Source organism: Colletotrichum acutatum (assembly GCF_030867785.1).
Source record: "Colletotrichum acutatum strain CBS 112980 chromosome Unknown BDZ83scaffold_9, whole genome shotgun sequence".
NCBI classification, from domain to species: Eukaryota; Fungi; Ascomycota; class Sordariomycetes; order Glomerellales; family Glomerellaceae; genus Colletotrichum; species Colletotrichum acutatum.
Window position 1 is genome coordinate 622667 of NW_026849003.1, and position 18304 is coordinate 640970.

At 53.7% G+C, this 18304-nt stretch overlaps 5 protein-coding genes across 5 annotated transcripts; 2 read left to right on the plus strand and 3 right to left on the minus strand.

Annotated features, from left to right (window-relative positions):
* Window positions 1-261: 261 nt before the first annotated feature.
* On the plus strand, window positions 262-2460 carry BDZ83DRAFT_567743 (tetratricopeptide; the record flags this gene model as incomplete). The annotated part of the gene is made up of 4 exons (XM_060503984.1): window positions 262-335; window positions 416-979; window positions 1045-1177; window positions 1237-2460. The coding sequence occupies 4 exons, from the start codon at window positions 262-264 to the stop codon at window positions 2458-2460; spliced, it is 1995 nt and encodes a 664-aa protein (XP_060370045.1).
* Window positions 2461-4025: 1565 nt separating this feature from the next.
* BDZ83DRAFT_647545 (uncharacterized protein) lies at window positions 4026-4847 on the minus strand (the record flags this gene model as incomplete). The annotated part of the gene is made up of 3 exons (XM_060510094.1): window positions 4026-4552; window positions 4593-4662; window positions 4728-4847. 3 exons carry the CDS (start codon window positions 4845-4847, stop codon window positions 4026-4028), a joined length of 717 nt encoding a protein of 238 aa, XP_060370046.1.
* Window positions 4848-11245: 6398 nt separating this feature from the next.
* BDZ83DRAFT_647547 (DNase1 protein) lies at window positions 11246-11788 on the plus strand (the record flags this gene model as incomplete). The annotated part of the gene is made up of 1 exon (XM_060510095.1): window positions 11246-11788. One exon carries the CDS (start codon window positions 11246-11248, stop codon window positions 11786-11788), a length of 543 nt encoding a protein of 180 aa, XP_060370047.1.
* A 129-nt stretch (window positions 11789-11917) lies between these two features.
* Window positions 11918-12585, minus strand: BDZ83DRAFT_453187 (uncharacterized protein). Its single transcript, XM_060503167.1, has 2 exons — window positions 12190-12585; window positions 11918-12032 (listed from the first exon to the last, which is right to left on the minus strand). The coding sequence occupies exon 1, from the start codon at window positions 12489-12491 to the stop codon at window positions 12204-12206; it is 288 nt and encodes a 95-aa protein (XP_060370048.1). The 5' UTR covers window positions 12492-12585; the 3' UTR covers window positions 11918-12032; window positions 12190-12203.
* Window positions 12586-14386: 1801 nt separating this feature from the next.
* BDZ83DRAFT_747999 (Vps54-like protein-domain-containing protein) lies at window positions 14387-17954 on the minus strand (the record flags this gene model as incomplete). Its single annotated transcript, XM_060513548.1, has 3 exons — window positions 14387-14672; window positions 14732-17630; window positions 17681-17954. The coding sequence occupies 3 exons, from the start codon at window positions 17952-17954 to the stop codon at window positions 14387-14389; spliced, it is 3459 nt and encodes a 1152-aa protein (XP_060370049.1).
* Between the last annotated feature and the right edge of the window lie 350 nt (window positions 17955-18304).

Sequence of the window (18304 nt, forward strand, 5' to 3'; positions counted from 1 at the left end):
TTTCTGCCGTTAAGCTTTACTACGTCAGGACAAGGAAACACAACACTCGCATCGCCAATTCCAGCAACCCTGCATCTCTGTATCTCGTCTCGCAGCCCTAAATTTGCGCCTTGAAGCTGGAGACAGTGAACTCTAGAAGGGGCGACTCCGTATCCTAGCTAGAGGTGCCCAAATAGACGTTCCTTCGTTCCACTCTGCGGATTGAGAACACACGCGACAGGACAGCCCAGCTATTGCCTCTCTGGCCGAGGATGCGCAGAGATGTCACTCAACGAGAATGAGCTGTCGCAGCTCCGCGAGTCTCTGCAGGATGCCGTCGTCAAGTGCTCCGAGCGGTGTCTATACTCCTCTGCGAAATGGCAAGCTCCTCCAGGACCCCTTGCGAAAGAGACTCCACGGCTGACCTCGATCCCAGGGCTGCAGAGCTTCTCAACGCCATACCCGAGCCTTCGAACGACGCCGACCCCGCCGATACTGGTGCCCAGTACATCCCGACGGTCTTCACCGTGAACGCCGACCCCGAGGAAGCCCTCCTTGAAGCCAAAGAGATTAACAAATACCTGCTCGCCAAGACCCTTTTCGACTCAAGGGAGTTTGACCGCTGCGCCGCCGTCTTCCTACCCGATTCTGTACTATCCGGTGTTCTGAGCTCCAACGCAGATGGACCGTCGGGGGCGTCCAAAGGGAAGTCAAAGTCAAAGACGAGGGGGGACGTCGAGACGACGAGGGCAGCCGGCGGCAGCAGCACCGAGCTGCCCCGGCTCAGTCAGAAGAGCTTGTTCCTCGCCCTGTACGCAAAGTTCATGTCTGGGGAGAAGCGCAAAGACGAGGATTCGGAGATGGTCATGGGACCCCAGGACCTGGGCAACATCGTCAATAAGCAGTTGAATGCCGTCAGCCGGTTCCTCAGCAACTGGTTCGACGAGCGGACGACGGATGACGGGGATATCCTCGGCAGCCAGGGTTGGCTGGAGTACCTGTGAGTTGGCGGCATATCCTCCTTTCCTCTCATTTCCTCGCGTACAGCTGCTGACCGTGGATAAGATACGGCATGGTTCTCGCAAAGGAGAAGAACGAGGACAAGGCGATGGACTACTTTGTGCGAAGTGTCCACCTATACCCTATGAACTGGGGCTGCTGGCTGGAAATGACCCAACTCATCTCCCGAATAGACGATGTGAGTCTTTGTTGCTGTCAAAGTGCCCTAGTGGCCAGATGACGCTGACGAATGCACAGTTGAGTCGGATTGCCGAGCACCTCCCGCAAAATATCCTCTCTTTCATCTGGCATCTCTACACCTCGCTTGAGCTTTACCAGGCTACACCCGAACTCGCCAACTCATTGGACTCACTACTCGGAATCTTCCCAAATTCATCCTTCCTTCTCACTTGCAACGCCATGCTGTCATATCATTCGAAAGACCTTGTTGCCGCTGAACAACATTTTAGTCGATTACTGTCACTCCACCCCCACCGACTAGAGTCACTAGATCACTACTCCAACATCCTCTACGTCATGAACCTGAGGCCAAAGCTTGCGTTCCTCGCGCATCTCTGCTCGAGCATCGACAAGTTCCGGCCAGAGTCTTGCGTGGTGGTGGGCAACTACTACTCACTGTTATCCATGCATGAAAAGGCAGTGCAGTATTTCCGCCGAGCTTTGACTCTCGACCGAACATGCCTGTCAGCATGGACACTCATGGGTCACGAGTACGTGGAGCTGAAGAATACTCACGCCGCAATCGAATCGTATCGACGCGCCGTTGATGTCAATCGCCGGGACTACCGAGCTTGGTACGGCCTTGGCCAGACGTACGAAATGTTGGAAATGCACACCTACAGTCTATGGTACTACAAGAAGGCAGCTGGGCTGAGGCCCTGGGATGGAAAGATGTGGCTTGCCGTTGGATCGTGTCTGCAGAAGATGGGCCGTGACCAGGATGGTATCAAGGCGTTGAAGAGAGCTTTGCTGGCAGACGCCTACTACGACGTGGGAAGTAGCTTTGGAAGCGGAGGGGACTTGCTCAATGGCCGAGGCGCGACGGGTCACTTGGACCCGGAGCTGCTCTTCCAGATTGCAAGCATGTACGACCAGCTCGGCGAAGAGGAGGAATCAAAAGCCTACATGGAACTTTGTCTCGCTCAAGAGGGCGGGGAAGCAGCGGACAATGTCTTGAATGATTCGATCGCCATACACAATGACTCACCAGGCGCGTCAGATGACGAGGGTAACGGTGATGGCCGCAAGGAGGCCGGGAACGAGGGAACTGGTGTTACGGCATCGACGAGCAAGGCGCGAATGTGGCTCGCGAAGCACGCCATGCGGACTGCGGACTACAAGACGGCCAATCGACTGGGGACTGAATTGACGCAAGATGGCTTCGAGGTCGAGGAGGCCAAGGCTTTGGTGAGAGAGGCCAGGGTGCGCATTAGGAATGCGGAAATGGGCATCAGTCCCTGAGTCCGGCACGAGTAAAGGCGGCGCCGTGAATCGTCTTGGTTCCGAGGAACTATGCATACAACAAGCGGGCAGCACGCCGCGAGGAGGGGCGGCTGGCTAATATTGTCTAGTACGTCAGACGTCGCATGAGAGGTAGTTGAAGCCGCATATTTATGTCTACCAGGCGCTCAAGGACAGATGAGGCGAAGAAAAAGGGAGTGCTGAGGGACTCGGCGTATGATGATTGTTCAAGTATCCGGGCGTAAAATAATGAGATACCACATGGCCTCGGGAAACCTGGGACGTTGCAACTCTTCGAGTGTCGAGAATCCCACCGGGGACGTATGAACTAAGGGAAGGCTATTTCCATGTATGTAAGTGAAAGCAAGGCAGGTAGGTTTATATTACCTCGCGCAATCGCGGAACCAAGTCCGGCTCCGGCGCTTGCCCCGCCTTCACGTTTTCCCCTCCGCACCTTATACAGACCTCGCGACCTCCAGATAGCCTCAAGATTGGGCTCCAAAACCCCCTACCCACGCAACCAATGACATTTCATGAAAGCCACGCATAGGATCTCAGGCCACCGTATCAGAAAGTTGAACGAGGCAAGCGGGAGGTAGAGATACAAGAGCAAATGCTCGAGAAAGACAGCGGGCGGCGGGGGAGGTCGAGTTGGTGTGAAAGCCGGAATACGAGAACACCCACCACCCCCGCCAGCCCAACTTGCCTTTAAACCCCTACCCACCCACGATCACAATCACGCCAAACCGCCAAAACGCCCGCTTTCGTACCTAGACGATTGGTGTAAGCCTCTTCCTCCCGCGAACTACGAACCACGTGCTTGGCTCGTTTTTGCTGGGGGTGGTGCGGAATTAGAAGAGCTTGCATGAGCGGGGGGAGGAAAGACCACTGGATTATTCATCACCCCCCATTCCGCCCATCGTCATCACAGAACACAGAGCTGCGGGCGCTATCTTTTTATGCTTCTCTATGGCGCAGCAGAGATTCTGCCACGAGGCGCGGGTCCCTCGCTTGCTGGAGAAGCTTCTTTGTTGTGCGGGTGTATGGTTCGCGGCCTGCTTTTGGTCGAGTGTAGTTCAATAGGTACGTAGGTCATGGTGTGAGGGTGCTGTGTATGCAGTCAGCTGCGAGAGGGTTTTTCAATTATTGATTCTTGGCGGACATGAAGACTGCATTGTTCACTGCAGTGGCTCTTATCATGTCTTTATCGACCTATCATCTATTGAGGGGGAAAGGTCGAACTTTGAGGTCTGCTTTCTTGTAGGGATTGTTTCTTGGCGAGAAGCTCGCATATCGAGCGGTCTCGTGTCTTTGAACTATGATTATCATTATTTTCGTAAGGACTGTATGTAACCCAATATGGCAAAACACTCCCTGATACTCCCCACAGATGATTGTCGTTGTATCCTAAACCTCCAAAGTTGCCATAGGGTATCGTCAAGAAAAGCAAAGCTGATTATCCGGTGTATTCACCTCTTCCAACTTTTGCCGGCCGTTAATGAAGGTGATGAAAGTTAAGCACCAATTCGTCAGACGTACTCACTCCCCAGTTCCATTAAATCGAATCAAATCAGGAGAGCGAATAGGACAGCAACCAAAGCCGCGCCGGCACCCGCCTCAACCATCCCAGCCGCGTTCGCGGGAACCGTGACGGGCCTAGTGGTCGTCGGTCCGACGGGCGTATTGGTGGGGAGGTTGGTGACGGGAGTGACGGGGGTAACGGGGGTCGTGCTGGCGATGATGGTCTCGGCGGGCGGCGTGATCACCACAACGACGGTCGAGGTGCTGTTGGGGTGGTGGTGATACTCGCTCGTGGCTTTGGGCGGCTTGGGTGTCTGCTCCGAGTGAGTCGGGTGTTCCGTAGGCTTGGGAGGCTTGGGGGTGTGCTCTATCACGGTGGTGTTGTGGTAGGTCGGCTTGGGAGGCGGGGTGTGCTTGGTGGTCTTGATCGTCTTGATCGTCGTGCTGGTGATCTCTGGCGGGCAAGACGTGGTATTGACGACGGGTGGCGGGTAAATCGTCTTGGTCGTGGTGTATGGCGGGGGTTGTCTGGTGGTAATAGTGCAAGGGCAGTCTGTTCTCCAAGTCAGTACTGCGATATATCCAAAGTCGATTCAGTCTTGTCAACTTACTCGTGATGGTAAGTGTCGTTGCCGTGGTCGCCGTGTAAGTCACGTTGTGGTGAACAAAGGTAGTGGGCGACTTGATTCATGTCAGCTTCGCATTCTGGTGTCTTGCATGAAGTCTTTGCTTTCGAGGGAACTTACAGGACAGTATGTCTCGTAGGCCGTGGTCACCACAGTCGTGTAAGCGGTGCTGATATCAGTCCCCCAAGCCTGCGCAAAGGCTACGAGTCCCGCTACAGACAACAGCTGGATGTATTTCATGGTAGATTGGAAGCGAGTGTATCTGATTCAAACGAAGGTGTTTCTGCCAAAGGCACGCTGCAAGTTCAGCAAAGTAGATAGGCGGATGTGTGAGATTTAAATGATGGTATTCAGAACGATATAATACAGCCAAGCCAGGCGATCGCTCCCGTTATGTATCGCGGGGGCGGGGTCGTTTCTCGTGAATAGATTCATCGTGCAGAAAAATGCTTTGGAACCGATGCTTACACGGCGTGGGATGTTTGCCTCGTCGTAAAAATGATGTTGCCGGGCGTCGCCGCCCTTGCTCAGTCGGGCGTATCGTTGCCCGCCTTCCAACCCCGAATTCGGTCCTTTGCGTCTTGATACTGATGGGCAGCTGGTGCTGATGACTGTACGCACCTTGTAGGTGGCGCGCATCGCCGTGCCAGATGTGGCCATGAGGCAGGAATGTGACTCGGTCCCGGCGGGGTGAACGACGAAGATACGAGAAAGTCCTGCCCTGTCATGCTTAGTCGGGAATGGCGCCATCGTTTGGTTGGTAGAACAGCAGAGATGGTTTGAGGGTTTGGTTCTCGAGCCTATCTTCCTATTGGGCCGGTCACTTTATTGGAATCGTTTTGGGCAAGTGATTATGCCATGGTAGGGGTCTAGCGGTGACAGTTCGTGTCATCAACCACAAATGCCTCCAGTTTTGGGTACGCATCGTGAGAACCCGGCTGGAAATGTCTCCGGGGTGACAGATTCGACGCCAGAAGCTAAGCATCTATCAAAGAAAGGTACAGAATATGAGTCTTTACAGAAGAACGTTGCCTCGTGTTCGCCTCTGTAGCCTGGCCACAAAAACCATGCTGCCCACCAAGATTGCCAATAATGCATTCATCTTCGGCCAACGGGTTCGGCTGGTTCAGTGAATCGCCTCGTAATCTGACTGAGGCCAATTGAACAGATGAGAACGCCGCAGCAGGTGAGGCTGTGCTTGACGCTTGAGAATGTAAGTGAATCTCTAAACAGACGAGCGGACTGGCACGGCGAAGACGAGAAAAAGAAGACCATCACTAGCGCTTGCATAGTTGGCTTTCTGAGCAGTCCAGCAGATGGCTAGCACTTGTAGCTGACTTCTAAGAGGAGTTCTCGGGATGCTCCTTCAGTGCGAGCCTGCCTCGAGGCATATCTCGAATATACTGGTGTATCTAAATGAGCCTTGGTTGAGGTTAGACAGAATGGCCGACTTGCAGTCAGATCCACACAGTTCTGCGTGAAGGAAGAGAAAGGAGACTGATGATAAGAAATGCAAGAGAGATGGATGCGCAAGTATCATAGTCAGCATAACGCAGCTTCCCTGTCCTCTTGAGGCAGGGCCCGTTGCCGCTGTAGCTATAAAAGCAAACCCACTTGGCATGCAGATGATCACATCGTGTAAATGATGGTGTTTGTATGTCGATCAGTCTCGCGCGCCGGTCTCTGGATGAGTAGAGTAAAGCATCTATATCAGCCAAAAACCGGTCCTCACAACGACAGCCGGGTAAATTCAAGCTTCAGGTTGGGTGGAATCGGTGTCCGCAAGACGCGCCTCAACAGATCCAAGCGATAAGGCAGCTATCAGAGCAGCAGCAGACGAACCTGGTACTCGCCAGTTCCATAGTGAGAGTGCCAATATTCCTGCAGACTTGGTTGAGTTGAGAGATGGCCACCTGAAGCAGGGAAGTGCCCCTCCACCAAACAGTTACAATCTTGCGGGGAGTCCTGCTGTCAAGGTCGGCCTCTGTCACGTTCTCGCTACAAGGTTCAGGGTTCATGATGTTAACGGTCGTCAGCGCCAAGTTTCTTTTTTGCAAGTAGAGAACAGTTTCGGGTTTAACGGAATGGCACCGGACAGACCTCGGTCGCGAAGTTCTTCGCCGTTGCGACACCGGTGACGCGCGCGGTGGACAGGCGGGTGGGCAAGACATCCACAACCAAGAAGACCTGGCGTGAAAGGTTTTCTTCCCCGGCAGTCCGTGTGGTTGGAGTGAAGTCTGCGACCACTTCTAGGTATCCGTAGATGGCAAACTGGGATCGGTTGTGGGAATAGCCTGCGGGGGAAGGGGAGCTTTAGAACCAACATAGGGCAGAGGGCGGGGGATTTGATGGGCACAATGAGGTCACAGCTCTTCCCCTGCCTCGCCTTCGTAATGATAAAGAGCTTTTCGGCAAGGTCTCGCGACACTGAATCCGCTTCCAAGGCTGGCCAGATACCTAGATGGTGATGCTGCTTGGGGGCTGCTGGAACAATCCGAGGCCAGAAATCCAGATTGCGGTGTTCCACCGACAGAACTGCAACGGGGATCCGGTGGAGAAGGATTCTGGCGATGATGGTGTGAGGGAATTCCGACATCAGATGTCCAAGGCCAGGAAGCCAGCTAGGAACTGGCTGAGAGATCAGTTGGCAAGCCAAGGCGCAAACGGAAGGCAAAGCAAGGTGAAGAGTCTGAAGAGACTGGAGAACTAACTGGGATGCGTCAGAGTGAGAGGTACCTTGCTGTTGGAGACGAAGGTTCCAACTTCCGTCTCGGTGCCGTGGTACTTTGGCGTAACCGAGATCCGTCCCATCGACGGTTCCTGCATTGGACAGAACTTTGCTGGAAATGGGCCCGCCGGAGCCCCGTTCTCGAACGGACCTGCCTTCCGTTTAGGGTTGGCTTGGCATCTGGACGGTGGGTGCAGGGAGATACGTACCGATTACCAAGCATGGGGCTTGCGCTCCGGTTTGCACGAACTGCAGCCCAAGGCTCGATTACCTTATGGTACAGGTGACAGTATTCAGTCGTGGCAGTCGAGACTGGGGCAGTTTCCATTGTTGGCAGCCGCAACTTCACGAGCCGTTGCTACAGCCTGCAGGCTCTTCATCACAAGTACGTACTGTGCAGTATTCCTTCCGCGGTGCCTGCCCTACCTAGGTGCGAGCTGTCCGGAAAGTGAGCGATGATCAGTGGAACCGGCTGCGGTCGAGAACGGCCCCGTCCCAATGATCATCTCAACGGGCCGCCAAGGATATGCGACATGCCAATGCAACCATTACAGACGAGCCCAGACAATAGGAACAATGGGCAGCGGCAACGAGCAGCAAAAGCTTGCTTCCTCGTTGCTTACCACTCGGCCATGGTATCCCAGGAGCAAGCACGTGTGTCCGTTACTGCCCGAGACCAAGTCGGGGAAAGATGCTCCAGTGGATAGACAACACAGACGAGCAACCGATCTGACGGTAAAGAGAGATTTGCAGTACATCTCTCACCTTAACCTACACCTTAGATATCACCTTAATCTGCCTCCTTGCTATACTACCTTGTAGTCCCCAGCCTTATACTCTGTAAGCTATGGGCAATTATTCAGTCCAATTATTCAATATTGGCTGTTATGAATTGGCAATTTCTTCATACTCTCTTTCTCTTTCTCGTGCCTCCAGGTATCGTGTACCTCGGTACTATTAGTCAACAAGGTCCATGGCTGAGTGGCTAACTCGGCGATACTTGAGTCGTCAACTGCAGTCGCAAGTCGCAACATGTTGGTGGCGTTGGGCCTACGCAGTAGGCTGCGTTGCCCTGCAGGCCTGAGGCACTATGGATGACTCAGGCTGAGGCAGAGACCAATTATCGGAAAGAAACTTTTGAAAAAATAATCAGAAAGTTCCATTTGATTGAACCTGATAGTTCAGGCCATCGAAATATGCAGGCACTGACAGCATGTGCGCGGCACTGCGTGAATAAACTTGTTCATGGGCAGGTGAGGAGCGCCGAGAGAGGAGGGGGCAGACCGCAGACGTCGGGGCAGTGTCCGGGGGCCTCCGCTTGGTACCGGGAACTGCCCACATGTCGAGATATTGTTAGTAACAGAGGCGAAGTTGTCGTATTTCATCTATCACTCCGACGACCTTCCCTTAGTCCCCAGTACGGCCTCATTTACAGTGCACGGGACACCACACACTCGGGCTGTGATCGACAGGTACAACCCACTTTCCTTCCCTCTTCGGCCACGCTCCATCACACCCTCCTTGCGGTCTTACCCTGACATCTTGTTCCTGGTGCCAACTTCACAAGTTCACACCAGCGGTCCAGGTCGACAACCTTGGTCTGAACCTTGCTCCCCGATTCGCTCACAGAGCTCAGAGCCTCCAGTCTGGCCGTTTCTTCCTTGAAGTTTCTTCCCCCCTCTTCCCCTCCTGGATACTCTCGGATGTACCTCGCCAAGCCCTTCTGGCCAGCAACGATTCCTCGCCGATGGGGTCTGCCAGGGCACAGAGAGGCATTTTCCGGCGTCGTGGCATCGCCTCCGTCACAGGAGTCTGAAGGATTGCCAACCGAGATGGTTGTCGTCCAACGACTGATGCCGTCGTGTTTTCTTTTTCCTTGCTGACTGAGCCTTGACCTCTGTGCTGTCTGCTCCAGTGAGCGCTCTGGTCTCCCATCTCCGGCTACGTCTGCGTTGCCAGCGAGGCCGTCATCTCATCTTCACAAACGTTGGCTCAAGTCGTTGCTGTCGTCTGGTTTTTTGGTCCATCACCTGCATTTCATCACATTGATCGGCCGTTCCTGTCACTCTCTAGTACAGATGAACCGGTGCAGCGGGAGCTGAAGCCACGCGCTGCCGTCTCGGCGTTCACCCAAATGGCATAGCCAGCACGGCTCTCCCGCGCACTCCCTCCCAACTTCCGTCCGGCTGCGTAACCCGGCGTCCCATGACAGGGGGGGTTCACTCGGTACTGGCCGGCACATCTTACTCAGTCTTCTCACCAGTCCGTGGCTCGATCAGGGGCCAGAGCTTTAGGGCCAGGGGGGAAGGGGGAAGAGGGGGCTGCTCCGAGTATGTACCTACTCAAGAGTCGACACCTCAATGAGTCCAAGGAAAGCCCCCGTTATGGGCCGAAATGGCCTTGACGGGCTACGAATCATGAGCCGCGGCGCTAATTTGTGTGCTGGAGCGCCGGGTTGCCTCGAATCGCGCGTTTCTACCACTTGTTCTCTCCAACCTGTCAGGGTACGCCACGCGGAGAGGTATCCTAGTGTCAGGTACCAGACACAATCAGCAGCCAACCGGCCAATAACACTCTTCAACAGACTTTTGGAAAGCTGACGCACATGCAGGATAGGAAAAAACAAAAACCGCACCAAGGGCTGACGTCCGCGGTTCCTACTGCCAGCACGCACTCGCAGCCTGCAGACGTCGGTGTACCGAAATACATACGCCTTGTCCCTCGTCACCCTGGCACGCCTGGCCCCCGAAATCCCTCGACAGCCTACTCTGCTGCCCAGTCCGTGGGTGTTTCTTTGGCGCCAGGTACCCGCTCACTGCCGCATCGATTCCGTGCTCCTGGCGCACAGCCAACTCCCGACGGAGGGCGCCCTGACGCTAGAAACGAAAAGGAACTCTAGACACAGCCTGGAACTCCAGAAATAGGCGCAAACACTGGAAATAAGTCTGACAGGACGAAGATCTATTAGAGATGTTCCTGAAAACAATCTTGGGTGGGCTTCCCCTGTTCCAGCTCCAGACGATCCATGAACCACTCGTCTACTACAGTCTATGTCGAGTATACTGCGCAGGTCCAGTACACTATTACTCCATGACACCGTTGTGTTCAAACCTTGTCTAGTGCCCTCGAGCCGAGTAGGATGGCAGACGTCCTGGTACCTATGCGACACCGTGCTGGTCCAGACCGAAAACTCTGAGCTTGGTGAGGCCATTAATTCCACAGACACGTCCAATCATGGTTGACAAGTTACAACGACTTGTACAAGTTACAATCATGGCGCCCGAGTATCCTAGCCCACTCTCCGATGGAGGCTACTCCATGTAACTCTGGGAAACACCCTCGGGCTGAAGTACCCACCGCGGTACTCAAACGTTCCCACCCGTGGACGTCCTTGTTGACTCCTTGACGCCTCCGGCTCCGCTCCCCACTGCCATCTCATGAGCAAGTCCTTTTCAGGCTTTTCTGCCACATCCTTCTGACATGTGTATAAGTATGGTCCGGTTCCCACGAGGCCTTCCATTTCCCCGGTTTTGATTCTCCATCCCGCATCACTATCCTTTCTGTGGCCGAGCCTCACACTTTGTCTTTTCAGACAGCAGCATTCCTTTCACACTCACGAAGCTTTTCACTCCTTTGAAAGCTCTCATCCACTCAGCGGCCCCGGTCCGTTCAGAATCAAACTCACAAACCAAGCTCGAGTCCATCACCACAACACCCATCCAGGGCATCTCAGTTCTCAAGATTAAGCTAGACGCTTATCCTAGAACCATCTTCAACCCATCTTGAACCTGTATAACCGTTTTTGACAACGTTTACGGGACTCTTTCAAACAACTCACATTCAACTCACTGAACCACGCTCCGGCACTTACACACACTCTCACAAACAAATCCCCTTTCCACAACTCAAAATGCAGTTCAACCTTCTCACCCTCCTCGGCTCGGCCGCTCTCGTTGCCGCCAACACCGTCACCTTCAAGTCTCTGGACGACGTTTCCCGCACCGTCCACTTCACCCCCAACTCCGGTCTCGCCTCTGTTGACTCCGTCGAGGTCCCCGCCGGCGGCGAGGTCAAGGTCAACATCCCCACCTCCTGGATTGGCAACTGGTACTCCGTCTCTGAGGGTTCCGAGAACGTCGCCGGTATGCTCGGCGAGGTTGCCTTCAACGGCTGGAACGGCCTGACCTACTTTGATGTCTCCGCCATTGTCAACCCCAACGACCACAACGGTGTCAAGAAGATGTGGCCGGCCAGCGGCGATGAGCCCATCTCCGGCTGCGACTGGTGGCCTTGCAACAACGCCTACTACCTCCCTGACGATGTCCAGACCAAGGTCACCTCCGAGACCGACCTCATCTGCACCCTGGGCAACAACGGCGTCACCTCTCGCCGCGACATTGACGACCACCACGAGTCCCCCAACTACAAGCGTGATTTTGTCATCAGCAACTAAGCTTTCTCTTCGGGAACACAAAAACCGATCTTTGCCTTCCTTTCTTGGCTACGTTTAGAAGAAGAGGAGTTTTTGCCGCGGTGTCGATGAATATCCAACGGCTAACCGCGCGCGCTCGCGCTGTGCGCTTACGACTTTATGACCCCTAACAATGACAACGGACTCTTCTTTTATAGAAGACCTCCAACATCATCTGTTATTTTCACTTGCAAAAAAAAGAGATACCCCATCACAAGAAGCGCGGCTACGCGTGTGGGCTTAGCGGGGGATCAGGGGAGGTCAAGTTTTTTGGGATATAGAGTCTTTTTTTTTTTTTTTTGGAAACTTTTTCAACCCGAGGGCGTTCGGTCAAACAGAGAACGGAGCAATTGGAGCAATCTAGGCGTTTCCCCTCTATCCGCCCACGCGAGAGAGACTATCTCGGCTTCGACATTTCATGCTTCTGTGGAAGACGAGGTCTCGTGGCCAGGTCTCGTTCTTGTCCGGCTTCACTTACACGGCTTTTTGGGGGTAACCATCCCTTACCAGTTGTGGAGGCCAACAAAACCATTCTAGTCGCTCCTTCAGACACACGTTTAGGAACCCTTTTTTGTTTGTTGTAAAACCAACAACAACAGTTTCTTGTATTTACTAGGGCAGAAGAGTTCCGCCAGAAAGAAAAACTTATCAAAAACGTTTGAGCGTCAAGTAAAGACATAAACATCTGTTGCTGTTACCAACCGTGCCAACTTTTGCCAACCTAATTACCTAGTTGCTGTTTTTTTGTCAGTTGCCCGGTTGGAGACCCCCAGTCTGCGCCCCCGGCCCCCGGGCCCTCCTCCGTGTTCATTATGAGCTGAAATGAAGGGGTGCTAGTTCTAGCCGGGGTCCGCGCTGGGATGGCATGTCTGTTCACGAGTAGCAAGTCTGTGCCATGGGACAACTTGTTTTTATTCCCTTTCCTAAAGAAAAACACAACCCCCTTAGGAAACAGGATGCACTGTGCACGAAGTAAATCTGAGCCATTTCAGACTCCTCCTCGAATGGAACCTGGAGTAGTTTGCTACGGGGGAGAGGGATCGAGATACAAAACTCCGTACAGTAATAATAGGGAATAGGTTGGTTGGTTGGTGAGGGGAAAAAAAAAAAAGCAAAGCAACATGCAAGTTTTTCCAACGTCCAGACCCGAGACATTACCACTCCCTTGAAGGAATACAACATCCGTACGCCCCCGCCCAACATGTGCATTTCGGCACGGAGTTTGCTTCTTTGCTTTTTTCCTGGCTGCTGTTTCTTGTTTCCGTCCTGTGTCTTGGGATGAACCCAAACAGGTAGAAAACGGCTGGTGGCCCCACGGGCCACCGGCACCCCCAAGTTTCTCGACGGGCGCTGGCGCGCGCGCCCACACACAGCCCCTGGAGCTAAAAGCTGCGTTTCAAGACACGCGCAACGTCGCACCACTCAGTACCTCTATTTCGTGACCCTCACATCCTGGTTTCAAGGCGCGGGGGGGGGGGGTCAGGAAGAAACGTACATACTGGCACTTGGCAGTGTTCAGTGGTGAGGATGGAGGTAAAGCGAGACGACGTGGCATAGGGAGGAGGTTTGTTGGTCGTGTTTGGAAACAAAAACAACTACGAAGTACCGTACGATTCGCTCAACTCACTCGAACGGGGCTGAATAGCCCCCAAAAGGCAACGTCAGCACAGCTGCCAAAGCCACCTTTGATATTCGTCATCCGACAAACCCACTCGTTGATCAACTTCCGATACAAGACCTCCCCAAATTAGAACCAGAGACCAGAAGAGAAAAATTGAAAAAGGGGACGTATTCCCCTTTCGGCTGTATGAAGCCGTGACTCGTGAGGGAAAGACGCAGACACAGTCAACCCTTTTCTAAACGTGAGGGTCTGACTTCTTGAGAGGGGGTTCTGATTTCCTTCTCCTGCCATGTTCTTCGGCCTTGGCGGTGCAAGACCTGGATAGCTAGGAAACTATTGTCTACCACGGTGGGCGAAAAGCTAGAGGCTACAGTTTCTGGGTGACTACTATGAACAGGCAGAAAGGGGTACTCTACTCGAGTTTTACGACTACAAGGTTGCTCAAAACCACTTTTGAGGGCGGGCGTAATACTTAGTTTTGAGACGAAGGCATATCTAAGCGGCTGATCGGTTCCATTTTCCATAAAGTCTCAGTAGAAGCCCTCTGCCCCCCTCTCCCACGCTTGAATAGATCGCATTACAGTCACTATACTTACTCCTGCGACGACGCGCAAGCAGTTCTCCAGCTAGCTAGCTAGCTAGCTCGGATGGACAGGAAATGCATTCTTTTACCTAGCCCTGCAGCGTTCGTGCGCCCCCGGGAAGAACTCCCTCTGACATGTCCTGACATGTACGGGCCGAGAAGGGAAGGGCGGAATTGGGGGATAAAGGGGTGACACACACATGGATGAAAGTATGCCACAACATGAACAAGACAACCCTTGCGAGGACGTACAAACCTCCATTTGACAGCATTTATTCTTTGAACCCCGCGGTACCTGTTACAAGGGGCCTCTCTCTTGCCCCCCCTGAGACTGTATTTCCCTGAACCCGCCACTGCTCTAAGTGACCTACAAACATCATGGTGCCTGCTTAGTCTCCTCCTCTCCAGCCCCTGATGGCGGCGACTCCGTCTTGCCCGAGTCATCCGCACTTTGCCGGCTCTCCGGCTCAGCAGTCGAGTTCCTAGCCGAGACCGTCGTCTCCGATCCTCCGTCCGCCGCCGCCTGCTTCTCCGGCGGCGGTGACGCGACGGCGCTCTTGATTTCCTTGGCGTTAATGAAGCTCTTCAAGTACTCGCCCGCGTCTCCGAACCCGTCGAGCTTGCCCAGCTTCGTGATGAAGAAATCCACGTCACGGAGCATGCTATCAATGTCATCATCAGCAATCGTCTTTGCCTGAAGGCAGGAGAGCGCAAAACGTACCTATCGCGGCCGATGGCCGTCTTCGGATCTGCCACCTCAAAAACCCTACCAAACTGGTCCTTGTAGCTTGAGAATACAGGTCTCATGATGAGTTGTACCGAGGTCTCGGGTAGGTGCTTGGTCAACACACGGTGCAGGGTCGTGGTTTCCTTGGCCAACGTCTCCATGTACGGATGGGTCGACTGGCTTCCGTCATGGTCCCAGTCAATTGCTCTCATGGACTTCGAATGCTGTGCCGCGCGACCGCTCATGATCTCGACCAACTTGTCGTATATACTGTTCTGATGCTCTTGGAATAGGCGCCTAACCTTGTCGAATTCTCCCATCAGACTAGAAACACTGGCTCCAGAGCCTGCATGCCGCCGCACAAACTCCCGAATGTGGGGTATCAATGTCGCGATGAACGACAGAGCCTGGGACGCCAATGCTAAATGCCTGGTTGTGATGTTTTTGAGACCGGCAGATCGAGTAGCACCTGCACCGAGAATGAGCTGGGTACAGCGGGAGTTGAAGAGCTGCAGATAGCCAATGAGGGAACTGGCGACGTCGGTTGCCATGGACGGAATACTGCCGATGAGATGCATGAAGTGCGAGATGCCTTCAAGACCAAGTATGGCAGAATTGGGGAGCAAGAAAGTTTCGCTTTCAATCTCCGCGACGCGCGCCTTTTCTTTACCACTGGTTCCGTTCGTCTCGGGAGGCGGTGCTGCGCTTCCATTCGACACATCATCCGGATTCTCTTCCCAGATCTTCGTCCCTTCCGACCACACCGCAGCATCCTTGGTACTGCTTTCGAGTACCTGATCAAGTAGAGCTTTGTTCTTTTCATCGAAATCTTTGGCGCTCCATTGGTCAGATTCCATGCCTTGGGCAAGCTTCTGCTTCTCTGCGTCGCCATGCTGCTGCACAAATTCCTTGATATGGCCATTGACCAACGTCTTGAGTGCCGTACCACTACGTCCTGAGAGCGCTTCACATTCGTTGGCGAAGAAAAGGTTGAGAGTGAAGTAGCGAAGGAACCAAGATAGGCTAAGATGCGTACTCTGCTCCGATCGTACTTTCAACACCCTGACAATCTTATCCTGCGCAACATCGACGGCCTGTCCCACCAAGTTGGCAATGTCCATTGCCTTGTGAATCTCTTCCTGGACTTCGAAACTCGGAGATTCGTCGAATCGGGGAAACTCACGGTCGAAAGGCGTGGGACTCGCGAGCGGGGAGCGGATCGGTGGCGATTTCAGGCCAGCTGCTGTGGCTTCCTCTGTCAGGCAACTTGCAATGTCGAGAAGAACCTTGACCTGGGTAGTCAATCGCCGGAGGGTTTCGGTAACGCCAATGTAGATCGAATTAAGCAAGTCCTCTGCATCTTTGGGGTCCAGTGCTCTCAGGTTCCTTGACAAAATGGACGACTTTTCCTGATTTGATAGGTGTTTTCCGCCGCTCATGGTCGAGGCGGACATCATTGACTCGTTATCATCGTCGTTGGAGCTAGGTAGCGGTCTCCTGATGAGATTTTTGATCTCACGTAGAACAATCTCCCGATAAGCAGCGATTGCAGCGGATATATGGTGAGCTCTGTGCAGACCATGAAGATTGGGCATGATTGCTTTGCGTAGTTCTTGTGTAGAGGCAAGATAGGCTGGTGGGCCGGCAGACTCTCTTGAGGCGCCCCCCCTTGCCCGCAGTGATGAGCTGCCCCAACGAAGAAGGACTTCCCGGCTTTGAACCGATTCAACGTGCCTCCGTAAATCAGCTAGTAACAAGCTCTGGAACTTGGTCTCGTAGGCTTTTCCAATTCGAGACCGGAGCTGTTGCAGGTCGTCATTGACACTTTGCAGAGCTGTCGCTGCCCTCAGATCCCTCATCCGTGCCAGTGGTAGTACTGGGGGTTCAGCCTCGGGCGAATCATCGTGCTCACCAGCGATCAGAAGCTCGAGAGTGTCAATATTACTCAAAGCCTTGTCAACCTCGCCAGCATCTACCAGCGCCTCGCATGATGCAACACCCTCAACGATATGTTTCAGTTGGAGAACCGCATCATTGAGAGCCTGCACATTTTCTCTCCGCCGGCGCTTCTGAACGATGTTCAGGCCTTTGGTGGCGATCTCCTCGTCCAGAGCTTCAAGTTCCTTACGAAGCGCCTTGATCCGATCGACCGACTCCGAGGCTTCCGAATGGAGCTCCCGCAATGAGCCAAGAGCCGTAAAAAATGTCGTCGACGCTGTCGAGATAGAGTTGATCAAATGAATCTCTATTGTATCCATGTACCAGGAAAGTTTCTCTTGTAGGATAGCGTTGGTGGCCAAGGCTTTTCGCGGTGCTACTATGTTGCCATTGCCATCGTTTTTGCTGTCTACGCTCCCCGGTGCAGGCGGAACGACCTCTGACCTTTCACTGACTACATCGAAAGTCCTTGGGTTCTCCAAATGAAAGTCATCGTCAAAGTATACGTTGGGTATCGTCGATAGCGGAGGCGGACCATGCGCGCCCTTTCTGCTATAGCCTGAACTGGATCGTCGCAAAAGACCTGGGCCTTCGAGGGAGGAGATGGACGTTATTGATGCGATGGAAGATTTCCGCCTCGAGGGCTGCCGACCTGCGGGCTTGAGATGACTCTCATCGACGGAGTCTCCAAACTCGTCGTGTTTGCTCGATCGACGGCCTGAAGAGCCAGGCCTGTCATCGTCTTGTTCCTTGACTCGCCGAAGCTGTTCGTACAGGGCGCCAACTTGCGACAAGTACGGCTTGAACTCAGCCGGGTCGATATGAGGAATGTTCGTCAAAGTGACGGGAGGGATATCGCGAGCGGTAGGAGGTTTATGCGCGCTGGACGCAGGAGCAGAGGTATGAGGCTGCAGGCCCGTCCGAACGATGGGCGGTTGCAGTAAGGTCGATATGGCTGGGGACTTGTCAGCACGCTCAGTGGCATCTCCAACTCATCAGTAATACCGTTTTGGCCAGATTCCAACACCGCATTTGCCCAGGTACTGGATGAAGTATCGAGAGACCCCCCTATCGAGTGTATGGAGCTCGCATTCGAGCCTCGTCTCGTGGTATGGTAAGTGTGTGCCTGTCCTTGTCTTGCTGCTGTTAGCGCAACCGTGGCCACCGAGGGGCCGGGCAAAGTGACCAACTTGTGGAACGGGAACTCGGTGCGCGTGGCCGGAGGAGACATGGACGAGATCGTGTCCATGGACTTGCGGGCGCCTGGAGAGGAATACATGGTGTGAGGCAATGGCTATGAACACGAGCTGCTCAACGCTGAGTCTGGACCTCGATCGTTTGCTGAGAGTCGCAGGGAAAGCCGACAAATAGATAGGTCGACGGCCACGTAGCCTGGCTACCGGGGTATCATTGCTGGGAGGTTCTCATCGAATAGGGAAGTTCAAGAAAGAAGGCTAGCAATAATTATCACTGATCAAGGACAAGACTGAAGAAACGACAGATTACAGTTGGTCTTTGCGCATGCTTCACCATGCTGAGCCACGTTCCTGAGAGGTAGCGTACACTCAAGGGCCCCCCTAAGGTACCCGCATAATAGGTACTAGTGCTGTCTGGGGAATGCTGCTGATA

Bases quoted from the DNA above. Each gene is read 5' to 3' on its own strand.
- BDZ83DRAFT_453187 (XM_060503167.1), bottom strand. From the start codon at position 12,491: ATGTTTATGTCTTTACTTGACGCTCAAACGTTTTTGATAAGTTTTTCT.